The sequence below is a fragment of the Chiloscyllium punctatum genome, chromosome 22 (assembly GCF_047496795.1).
Source record: "Chiloscyllium punctatum isolate Juve2018m chromosome 22, sChiPun1.3, whole genome shotgun sequence".
NCBI classification, from domain to species: domain Eukaryota; kingdom Metazoa; phylum Chordata; class Chondrichthyes; order Orectolobiformes; family Hemiscylliidae; genus Chiloscyllium; species Chiloscyllium punctatum.
In genome coordinates, this window is record NC_092760.1 from 37,535,981 (window position 1) to 37,548,754 (window position 12,774).

Below are 12,774 nucleotides of genomic sequence, written 5' to 3' on the forward strand. Positions count from 1 at the left end.
GAGGTCCAGATTTTCACTACCTTTTGAAATGAAATAATGCTTCTTCATCTCATCCCTAAATGACCAAGGTCTAATTTTAAGAATTTGCCTGTTGTTCTGAACTCCTCCACCAGGAACACATTTTTCTGCAGTACCCTCAAATCCTTTCATCCTTGATTAGTTCACAACTGCATTTTATAAATTTAATGTAATAATAATAATGATTGTAGGGCCCTCCTGAGGTACAGTGGTAGTGTCCCTGCCCCTGGACTAGGCCTGGGTTCAAGTCGCACCTATTCCAGAGATATGTAATAACATCTCTGAACAGGTTGATAAGAAATTTTAATTTTTTAAAAGGTTAATTTTTAAAAAATTAAAATTGTTACAAAAAAATGAAGATTTCCTATTTTATTTAATCCTTTGAAAATTCTTTGAAGATCATTATTATTCCGTTAATCCACTTTGTACATGTTTCAAGGTCAAGATGCTGCTGAAACCCTCAAGTTGGTCATATTACTTTTAGATAATTTCAATCCATTTTTGGTCAGTCTCCCAGATTTCACTCACTGTAAACATGGTTTCATTCAAAGTTCTGTTGCCTGCGTCCTAATTTATGACAGGTCCCCTTCAGTCATCATCCATGTGCTTGCTTATATCAGTTTCCAGTTTTGCAAAGATTTGATTTTAAAATTCTCACCTTTATTCTCATCCCATGTAATTTCCTCAAGCCCTACAGCTATCCAAGAAGTCTGTGTTCCTCAAATTCTAGCCTTTTGAGTATACTTAATTTTAATAACTCAGTCACTAACTGCTTTACTTTCACAGCCTTAAGTTCTGAAATTTCTTCCCTAAACCTCTTTGACTCTCTTTATATCATTTATTTTTTACAATGCTCTTTAAAATATATCTCTTCGATTAAGGTTGCCCTGTCTCCCCTAATATTTATTTTAATTTCCTTGGTCTTGTGGGATCAGGTTCAAATACCAACCAGAATCAGTGAGTAGTGAAAATAGTCTCTCTTATTCAGTAGCACAGCACACGTTTGAGGCGGTAACAGAATCCCAAAATATTGTTCTTACAACAGCACCTTTATACACATTTCTTACATATATTAAAATTCCATTACTATAGTGTTACATTGTTTTGTCTATTGTACACAAAAGTTTGAAGGGCTTCTCGTCCTGGAAGACTGGAGATGGGTTAAAACATGTGCTAAGTGCTGGCTGCTACTTCTGACGGGATTAAAAGTGTCTGTTTGGTCTGCTTGCATAATTAAGAGGTGTTACACCGGCATCTCCAAATTAAGGAGTGTTAGTCCTTTTGTCTTTTACGTTAGTAAAAGTTAGTAAAAATATTAGGCCTATATGCTGTAAATAAGTTAGAAATTTTAGCTGTATTTAATAAAAGGATAATAGAATAAAAGAATAAAAGATATTAAACTGATTACCGCAGCTGGGCTGTGAGATTTGTTTATTATTTGCCTATGTGAGTATCATTCATTCATGCAATTTCATGGAAGCTCTGTTTTGTCAGTTAGCTTCTTAAAGGGATAATGACCCAATTAAAAGATATTTAACAGGTACATACTAATTGGGGAAAGTGTTTAGTGTTTTGCAATCTGTTCAGGTCCAGGATATAGTTGGTAAGGGCTGATTAATATTATAATGTTTCCTGGAGACATGATGGGGGTGGTATTGTTTACGATACTGGCACCTATTCAGAGGAAGCTAGGCCTAAACACTGCTGATAGCAAAGGCTGATAAGGTGTGAAAATGCAGTAATGGGTTTTACCCTGTCACAGTAGGTGCTGCAAGACATGTCAGAGTGTGGACATGGATGCCATTATTATGCGTGGGGCACCTCCCACCATGTACATGGCAGGTATTCATGTGACACAGCCAATATTGTCCATCTCATATGCTGCAAGCAAGGACGCCCTGAGGAATGGTACATTGGTGATACTGAGAAGAGGCTATGACAACAGATGAATGGGATGAATCTATGTAAGACTCTGTTAACTCATTTTTTAGATTCGAATTAGTCAAAACATTATGGCACAGACAACACCGCACAGGGGCTAACACCTTCAACATATTATCTGGCTGACACCAATTGTTAAAGTTAACCTGAGAATGTAACTTTTAAAAACAGTTTTGTGATTTACATATGAAAGAAGTCAAACCAACATGGTCATTCTAACAGATGAGAGACTTAACAGACAGGAGTGTTCCCTCCTAGTTGGAGAACACTTCAGCAGTCCAGGACATTCAACCTCAAACCTTCGGGTGACCATCCTCCAAGCTGGACTTCAGGACAGGCAGCTGTGAAAAGTGGTCAAGCAGAGGCTGATAGCTAAGTTTGGTACCCATAGGGAGGGCATCAACCAGGAACTTGGGTTCATGTCACACTACAGGTGACCACCATTGCACTATATATACACACACACACACACACACACACACACACAGACCTATACACAGACACACCTATACACAGACACTCATACACACTCACATATGCACCTTCTCACAGATTTAGACCCCTTTACACTCACACACACACATATACAGTCTCTCACAGACACTCACAATCCCCTACCCCAGATACACACACACTCCTACAGACACACACACTCCCACACTCACATATGCACCCTCTCAAAGACTCAGATCCCTTTACACTCACACACATATATACACTCTCTCTCACACTCACAACCCCTCAACCCAGACACAGACAGACACACACACACAAACACACGTTTGTGGGATGAATTTGTACTTTCTGAGTTACATTGTACTTTTCTCAAAAACTGCAGGAATCTATGTAAGACTCTGTTAACTCATTTTTAGATTCGAATTAGTCAAAACATTATGGCACAGACAACACCGCACAGGGGCTAACACCTTCAACATATTATCTGGCTGACACCAATTGTTAAAGTTAACCTGAGAATGTAACTTTTAAAAACAGTTTTGTGATATACATATGAAAGAAGTCAAACCAACATGGTCATTCTAACAGATGAGAGACTTAACAAACAATCAAGCTATTTTCAATGTATAATTTCAGTTACATCACACTGTAAACTTTTGCTATAAATTCTGTGTCTTACAATTGTGTACTCCACAACCACCTGATGAAGGAGCAGTGCTCCGAAAGCAAGTGCTTCCAATTGAACCTATTGGACTATAACCTGGTGTTGTGTGATTTTTAATGTTGGGTTTTAAAGGGTTGTTTTAAAACAGTACAAAACCACAGTTTTATGAATGAATGAACGCGTTATAGTAAAAAGCAGGTTAGTAAACGGTTCTAAATGAATGAACAGGAACCCGGTATTAATAAATATAGCAAGCTGGTGAGTGAGCTTGTAAAGATAGCCTAAAACACAATATCTCACAGTCTGGAATTTTGTTTCAGATTGTTCTCAGGAGAGCCTTAAGATATTTAATTATCTATAAATACAAATTATTATTGCATATTTCTGAAGATATGGCTCCTAAATCAGAACACAGTACTCCAGCTGGGATGTGAAAAGGGTTCTGCACAAATGAAGAACTGCTTCCTTACTTCTAAATGCCAACCCTCAAGATAAAGACTGTAAGTCCATTAGATTTTTGACTATGTTTGTCATTAACTTTGAGTGAATTATGAAGACTGCCACCATTGGTCCTTCACAGCTCCTTGTTATTCCGTATGGAAATATTCTATTTGATCTTTCTTCCAACCAAACCGAATGACTTCAAAGCTGATATCAAGCTCCAATCATACAACTGCCCACTCACCAATGCTATTTATGTCACTGTGCAACCTCTTTCTTCAAATTACTTAATTTATTCTGCCCCTAAGTTAGTGTTATCTGAAAACTTCTCTCTCACACACATAATACCTTGGCATATTTTACAACATTAATAGTAATTTGTAAAAGGAAGTTGTAGTCATATATAATGAAACTTCAGTTTTGACATCCTCCGAAAAGGATCTTAGGCAAAGCTGTCAAATCTGATTAATGCTTCAAGCTGGTGATGCACTTTATCCTATGGAGATTCAGGACACAATAACTCAGATGCAATTTATAGCCCCCCAGTGAAACAGCAACAATATAAGCTTCTTTATGGAAGCTCAGTTATTTACCTACAAAGTAGTAAGTGCCAGGATTGCATCTGTTTCAACAGTACAAAACTAATGACAGTGACTGCAAACAAAACATAGCATCATCAAACCGGATGCATCATCAGTGATTCTTTGATTAAAACTTTCGGAAGTGGTGTTGACATAACATTACAAAAGTCCAAATCGTTTATATAAATAATTAAGTGTCAATGATATCCACACTGATCTCAGTAATGGAATACCACTTTTTAATCTTCCATAATTAACTATCTTTAACCCTACATGTTTATTTCCCTTTTTGTAGCTAGTTTGTTAACTATAGTGTTACATGTTACCCAACTCCACATGCTCTCATTCTTCGTCATGAGTCTAGGACAAAAATATTCAAACTTACCCAGATATTTGACTGCAGATTTGGCCACAATACTCAGTTCCAGGCAGGACAGCCCTCCAAGGTTGTTCACAATCAACACAATATGATCGCCTAGAGGCACAGTAAAATCAAACACAGTAAACAAAATTAGTAACTAACTTCTCCAACTGAAATATGAGGTAAGGAAACACAATAAGAATCTTCTACAATGATCCAATCAGTGAAACCAAAGAATTTACTGTATACCCCACTAAATGATTGAGACTGCAACTTCATGCTTCAGAACTGAGATATTAACCGTGTTGTTTCCAACTTCATATTCAATCATTAAATACTAACTCTATTTACAGTCTCTACATCCCAATATACTCTGAAAGTTCAGCGTGAGTGCAACCTAATTGCTTCAGAAGAGATGTATGTCCTGAACAACTAGAAAACTTACATCTCTAGCAATCAACAATGAACGTAAGGTATGCTATTTAGAAAAAAATGCTACAAAACATAATCACAGTTGCAAGTAAATCAGTAAAACTATTATAATTATCTTCAATTGTCAGATGGAAATTTGGCCTTCAAGTATTCAACGTCACAAGAAAGGTGACTATGGGAAGAATATTTAAATTGAAAGGATTCTAGCCTACCTCAGTTCTTCCAAGAAAATACTTGTGCACTGAATGATATATTTCAGTACCTTCCTCATAAAGAGATCTATGTATTTCACAACCCATCCCTCAAAGTGGCACATGTAATAAGCTTATATACTTCATCTTTTCCTTTCTTGCTAGATTTAATATTTTAAGATAACTAGCTTATGAGTCCCTGGAAATAATGTCATATACAAGAACCTTGAGTACTGTTGTACAATGATAACAGACACAATGCTCAGCCATTTTAAATTACACCAAGGAGGCTGACAGGACAGCTGAGACATAGGTAAGTGCTCTTCAAAATCTTACTTATCAGAGCTGGTATTTTCTTTCAGATGCACATAAAACTCTTTGGTTGATTCCACACATGAGCACATGAGTGGTATGAACAATAGTAGAGAGATCATTGTTAGTTTGATGCAGAATAGTTTCTGGGCGTACTATGCAGATACTCCTCTAGTACATGAGACTAATGGAGGAGTAGAAGCCACCTACACCCAATTTTGTACTCACCAGCTTCTAGATTCAAATGAGACTCATTAGAGGGATCTGTCATGTGATCAATCATTTTTTGTACTACTTCATTGGCTGACATCATCTGGGGGAAGAAAACATATTGCAAAAGATGGTGAATCAACAGCTAGCTGCAGAGTTAAAGGATTTGAATGAGATATCATCAACTATCATCAGTGATAAAGTACCATTCCAGGAATGGCTTAATATAGGTGCAGTATTGCTTACTTCAATCTGACTGCCATTTTGATGAGGCCACATTAGTAATGCAGAATTTCTCGTCCCAGAACAAATGCCAACAATAAATAATATTTATATAATTCCATCCTACATCTGAAGTGAGAAATCACAGGAGACAAGCACTAATCTATGGAGGAAGGGTGGCATGATAAGTTCTGGGATAATTAAAGAGAAGTGGAGAGATGCAATAGGATTAAGGCAGCTGAAGGTCTACCCATCAATGATGGGGTATTAAAAAAATCGGTGCGCTAAGATCAGATTCAGAGGATCAAAGGGTACAGTTAGAAATATAAAGCTGAAGCAAGTTGCCCATATAAAATTGGCTAATAACACAGAAAAAAAATGGTGAGAACATAGATTTTCAATTTAAGTCAGTAAGAAAGGATTTGGTAAGTAGGATTTAGTGCAGGGTAAGATATGCACAGGGACCTAATTTTGACCATTGCTGCAGTTTGTAGAGTGTGCAGGCATTGAGAACAGCATTGAATTTCTCAAATGCACAACTGACAAAGGCATATGTACAGAAAACAGCTGTATAATTAAAGGATTTGAATGAGATATCATCAGCTGTCATTACAGTGACCATAAGGCATAGAAGCAGATATTAGGCCATTCAGCCCATTGAGTCTGCTCCACTATTCAGTCATGGCTGAGGTTTCTCAAGCTCACTCTCCTGCTTTCTTCCTGTAACCTGTACAGGAAGAATGTGGAAGCATTGGAAAAGGTATAGCGGAGATTTACCAGGATGTTGCCAGGTCTGGAAGGAAGATCTTGTGAGGGAAGGCTGACAAACTTGGGTCTGTTCTCTTTGGAAAGAAGAAAGTTAAGAGGGGATTTGATTGAGACATACAAGGTGATCAGAGGACCATATAGGGTAGACAGTGAAAGTCTTTCCCCTAGGATGATGACATCAGCTCATACTAGGGGGCATAGCTACAAATTGACAGATGTCAGAGGCAGGTTCTTTACTCAGAGAGTAGTAAGGGTGTGGAATGCCCTGCCTGCCAATGTAGTTAACTCAGCCACAGTAGGGAGATTTAAACAATTCTTGGATAAACACATGGATGATGCTGGGATAGGTTAGGAGGATGGGCTTAGACTAGTTCACAGGTCAGCGCAACATCAAAGGTCAAACGGCCTGTTCTGCGCTGTATTGTTCTATGTTCTAACCCTTGATACTCAAGAAGAAAGTGAGGACTGCAGATGATAGAGATCAGAGTTGAAAATGTGTTGCTGGAAAAGCACAGCAGGTCAGGCAGCATCCAAGGAGCAAGACTAAGAAGGGCTCATGCCCGAAACGTCGATTCTCCTGATCCTTGGATGCTGCCTGACCTGCTGCGCTTGATACTCAAGAACCTAACTATGGCAGTTTTAAATATACTCAATGACTTGGCCTCCACAGCCTTCTGTGGCAATAAATTCCACAGATTCACCACAGTCTGGCTGAAGAAGCTTTTCCTTATCTCCAATCTAAAAGCTCTTCCCCCACCTAAGGCTCGGGTACTAGTCTCTCCTATCAATGGAAATATCGTCCCAAAGGTTTTACATCTCAAATGTTCAACTGATAGAAACAGCAACACATCCAAATTTTACAGTGAGACAGCCCATCTAACAGCATGGAAAAGTTATCAAAGTAAAACTGGTGGTGGAGAAGTAGGGGTAATTGTTAACAGGATGCACATATGTATTTTTACTCAGTTCCTGTATATATTATCTGAGCAAAGTGCTAAAATAGTGAACACAAAAACAAAGTTTGACTTCAGGTTGTGGAGTGGTATTTGAACCCACATACTATCAACTTATAAGGAGCGATACAGTTGACACTTATTAACAGTTAACATTTAAAAGAGTACAAAGTAATTTAAGTATTTCGGTATTGGTAGGCTAATCTTACAAAAGCCTTTCCCAACTTTCATTGAGTAGTCCACTGAACAAAGATGAAAAGGAAATAGAATACTCAGGCAATCAAGATCAATATTATCACTTAGGTCTCCCTGAATAGCCCAATTTGGCTATTTGGCCATTCAAGTATACTCAAACACAAAATGGGCCCAGCTCCACTTTCGTTTCTGTACCCAATAACTCTTGATTGTGCTGTAAATCTAAAATCTATCTAACTCAGCCTTAAATAAATTTAAGCACCTGTCAATCACCTTCTGGGGAAGAGAGGTCCCCACACAAACAAACCCCAACATTGTATTAAAACTGAGACCTCTTATTCTTAAACTCCATCCCATAGTTCTAGCCCTTCACTCTCAAGAGGAAACATCCTCCTAGTATTCACCTATCTAGTTCCCCTAAGGTCTTTTATGTTTCAATAAGATCATCACTCATTCTTCTAAACTCCAAGGGATATAGGTCTAATTTGTTCAACCCTGACCCCAGGAATGAGTTGAGTAAACCTTTCTTCTTGGAACTTCCTTTAAAGAATTTAAAACACTTTTTCAAATGAAGAGCCCAAAACTGCACACAATGCTTCTGTACAATGTCCTGTACAGCTGCAATAAAACGTCTCTACTCTTATAGTCCATTATCCTTGAAAGATCTCTGATATTTCAGCAGTCTTCAATGCTGTGCTAATTGTCAGTCTCAAGTTTGACTTCAGGTTGTGGAGTGGTATTTGAACCCACATACTATCAACTTATAAGGAGCGATACAGTTGACACTTATTAACAGTTAACATTTAAAAGAGTACAAAGTAATTTAAGTATTTCGGTATTGGTAGGCTAATCTTACAAAAGCCTTTCCCAACTTTCATTGAGTAGTCCACTGAACAAAGATGAAAAGGAAATAGAATACTCAGGCAATCAAGATCAATATTATCACTTAGGTCTCCCTGAAAGCCCAGCAGTTAGATGTTTCAGTTTTCTGCTCAGCATGTTAGTTAGTCATTACACAACATAAGTCCGACGGTTTATGCTGTTTTCTCCACTGAAATTTAAGATTTTATTGTACAATATACCAGTAATAGTTCCACTAATGTAAAGCTCCTTTATTTCACTGTTTAATGGTCTCTCACCTTTATCCGCTCGATACCGGCTTCTCCATGGATACCTAAACAAATAGCAATGATCTTAAAATAATGTAAGTGCTAAAGCTATGCTTCTAAATGTTATTTTCTCTGAAAACAGAGATATTTGTTTGGTCAGAATTCTATGGCAAATAACCATGCTCTGACACCTTGCCTAAGTGAGCATTCAATGTATGCCAAGGTAGCAGGTGCTCTATTCAGGTACAGGATGTGCATCTCAGCCAAACCCTATCTTATTCCATTTACTGTTCACTTCAAAGCAGTTTACAACAGTAGTTAAAATGGGGAGCCTGGCTGATTGCTTCTTTACTATTTATCCCATAGATACAGTCAAACAGCATGGCTCCAAAATCATCTTAGCTGAGATCAGATTGAGGATCTTACTAACTTTAGGGGCAGCACAGTGGTTCAGTAGTTATCACTGCTGCCTCACAGTACCAGGGACCCGGGTTCGATTCCAGCCTTGGGTGACTGACTGGGTGGAGTTTGCACATTCTCCCCTTGTCTGTATGGGTTTCCTTGAGGTGCTGCAGTTTGCTCCTCCAGTCCAAAGATGAGTAGGTTAGGTAGATTGGCCATGCTAAATTTCCTATAGTATCCAGGGAAAAGCAGGTTAGGTGAATTAGCCATGGGAATACAGGGTTACAGGGATAAGGTAGTGGGTGGGTCTGGGATGCTTTATGGGGGTTTAGTGTGGACTTGATTGGTCGAATGGCCTAATTCCACACTGTAAGACTTCCATGAACTTAATGATCTATGAAGTCAGTACGGAAATTTGTTCTAAATGAGCTCGGAAGATACATGATCCAATTATAACAGCCTCTTATCAGCATCAATAAACCTTGTTTTAACAATCTATTTGCAATTATCCATCAATGATTACCAGGCTTTGTATGGACTATGATCAATTTTTTTTTGTGCTGCCTTGCAGAAGGAGGTCCCTTGGAAAAGGGGTTCTCAGCTTGCCAAATTTGGACATAGGAAGAAACTTGTTTTTGACCCTCACTGGAATGTGACTATGTGTGCATTAAAGTTCTCAAGTGCTTACCTAAACTGCAAAAGAGTATCCATTCTTCTTTCCCCTTGTATGGATAATAACTTCCTGTATGGTATGGTGCCACCAGCTGAACAACCCCTCATAATTTCCTAAAGTAGTCTTATAAACATGGACAGACTTGCCAGTAGAGGGTGGCTGGATTGTGAGTGGGGTCAAGGACTTCAGGTTATTTTCATCTCAAAATCACATAAGTTTTTTTTTGTTTTTGTAGGCAAATCTAGAAAATCTACTACTCATTCCTAGGTGTTGCTTCCATAATGGACTTAGATGGGATGTTTCGTTTTGTGGGAGACTAGAACTAGGGCCAATCTTCGATTTGAGACGGAGGAAACGAGAGGGTTGCGAGACTTTCTAACTCTCTTTGCCAGGGAGCACTGCTGCCAGAGTCATTGAATATTTTTAAGAGAGAGGTCAATACATTTGTGACTAACATGATTGAATTTTTTGAAGCGAGTCAATGAAGCGAGTTCATTCAACGTGATTTACATGAATTATATCAAGGCATTTGACAAGAGCTCATATGGCATACTGGACAGAAAATTAAAAACCCATGGCTGCAATGGAAAGTGGCAAGTTAGATCCAAAGTTTACTCACTATCAGGAAGCAAAGTGTAATGATCAATAGAAAAATGTTTGTCAAATGTGGCTCCTTAGGGCTCAGGGCTGGGTTCCTTGCTGTTTGTGGTATATATCATGGTTTAGATTCAAACGACAAGACATGCTTAAGAAGCTTGCAGATGATACAATAATAGATCATTGAGTTCATAGTGAAGAAGACAAATCTAGGCTGCAGAAAGCCAACAGTGGAGTGGTCAGGTGAAGAATAAAAGGCAAATACAAAATGCATTGGAGAAGACAAAAAAATGCAAGGGAATAATTGATTAAGGGCAGGGGGATTCCATGTCACAGAGAGGAACAGCAAGATCTTTAAGTGCACATCCACAGTTTCCTAACAGTAGGGCAGTCGATGGATAAGAAGGAACATGGAATACATTCCTTCATTAGTTAAGGCCTAGAAAAGAAGAGCAGGGAAGGTTATAGCAGCCTTGTGTAAAATACTCGTCTTGTGTAAAATACGAGTTAGGCCTCAGCCACAGTAAGGCATAAAGTTCTGGACACTGCGTTTTCGGAAAAATGTGATCATTCCAGAGAGGTTACATAGGATATTTACAATGGCAGGTAACAATTATGGCCTAAAGGGGTGTTTGAGGTAGAAACTTATCTTGGGTTTACAAAATAATTGTTCGCAAAATAATGTGAACTTGAGGTGCCATAACCTACATGACTACAGATCAAGAACTGGGGAAGACTGAATAGTTCTTTCTCAGCTGCCACAAGTATTTCTTCCTGTTTCTGTGCGAAGAATGTTCTTTTGTACCAATGCTGAGGTAAGTGTATTATATTGGCATACTACTAGCTGCTCTGCCACACTACGCTCTGCACATTCTATGTTCTGAACAGCTTCTTACCCAGTCCAAGTTCCAGCTCATCTGCTTCCAGATTGAAGGTTGGCTCTGATCCAGGTACACTGCAGGGTGACAGACAGATTCCCATTGTACCTGAGCAGGAAAATACAGAGAAATTAAAAAGCCAATAATCAAAGGAACTTGTATGATTTTGCTTCCATTGGAACCATATTTAATTTGAACATATAATGAACAACTGTAGCTCCAAGGTCCTAAAACTTACAGACTTTTAAGTAGTGATGTGTGCTGCCTTTGCGTTTTGGATAAAAACATAATCTGGAGCAAAAGTTGCCAGATAAGGAGCATTATCTGATGCCACAAATGTTGATAATGCTGAAATGGATATTTCTTTTTTTGTTTGTCAGCTTTGTCTGTTCCTTTACTGGAGATGATGGAAAATGCTCTTGCTGGCTTACAAACTTGGAGGTGCTAAAGAACTGCACCATAGTCAACACACCATGAGTCTAAACATAATGGCTTTGCTTCTCATCTTCAAAACAGAATCTCTGGAGTCTCTTAGTAATCTATCTTTGACATTCCGCACCCTTCCTCCTCTTCCTTAACTGCATGATGCCTCTTAGCAACTTCAGTTTTAGAAATGTGGAAACCTTGCACATTTATACTTATACAATGCAGTTTTCAGCTCCCAAAAGCCTTCTGAGCTCCTTCAATGCCTACGGGCTGTCTGATTATTGATGTAAAAACTAGACATGGATAGGTCGCAACATTTTTCAGCTAAACACTGACTGAGTAAAGAATCATTACAATCCTCACAACTCCCAAACTTCGAAACTCCATTTCCCTCCCTGTCTACTGCCTCAGGTTGAACCAGGCCATTCACAATATTGAAGGTCTGAAGTTGTGCTTCAAAGACCACATGTATTTTCCATCAGAAAGATCACCGGTGCCAAGTCTACAACATCGCCTGCCTCTTCCTAGATTAATATATGTGTTGTGAAAATCCTTATCCAGTCCTTTGCCAGCTCCAATCTTGAATATTCTAATACTCTGGTGCCAGCCTCCTATTCTTCATCCACCATAAACAGCAATTCATTCAAATCTCTGTGGTTCCATATCTTATCCAGCATTTGTTCTCGTTATCCAAACAGCCCTATCCTCACCAACACACTTTCTGCTTCCAGTTTTGAAAGAACTTATTTTGAAAATTCTCATCCTAGGTTTTAACTCTTCATAATGTTCCCATCCTTCTTTGTCATTTTCTCCAGCTTGATAACTCAAAACTTGACTATCCACTCCTCTGATTTTGGACTGTTTTCTACACTGCACTTCAGTCCTCTAGGCTTTAACAGTGAAATTCTCACCTTAAATTGCTCACTATCTTCTCAAAATCAAAA

At 38.5% G+C, this 12,774-nt stretch overlaps 1 protein-coding gene across 2 annotated transcripts in view; it reads right to left on the minus strand.

Annotated features, from left to right (window-relative positions):
- tkfc (triokinase/FMN cyclase) overlaps positions 1-12,774 on the minus strand; it is a 77,983-nt gene that overhangs the window by 25,285 nt on the left and 39,924 nt on the right. For both annotated transcript variants that reach the window (XM_072592032.1, XM_072592033.1), the window contains exons 6-9: positions 11,423-11,512; positions 8,885-8,919; positions 5,626-5,710; positions 4,487-4,576 (exon numbers count right to left, since the gene is read on the minus strand). In XM_072592032.1, coding sequence (XP_072448133.1) covers positions 4,487-4,576; positions 5,626-5,710; positions 8,885-8,919; positions 11,423-11,512 — 300 coding nt within the window. The remainder of the gene's footprint in view (positions 1-4,486; positions 4,577-5,625; positions 5,711-8,884; positions 8,920-11,422; positions 11,513-12,774) is intronic.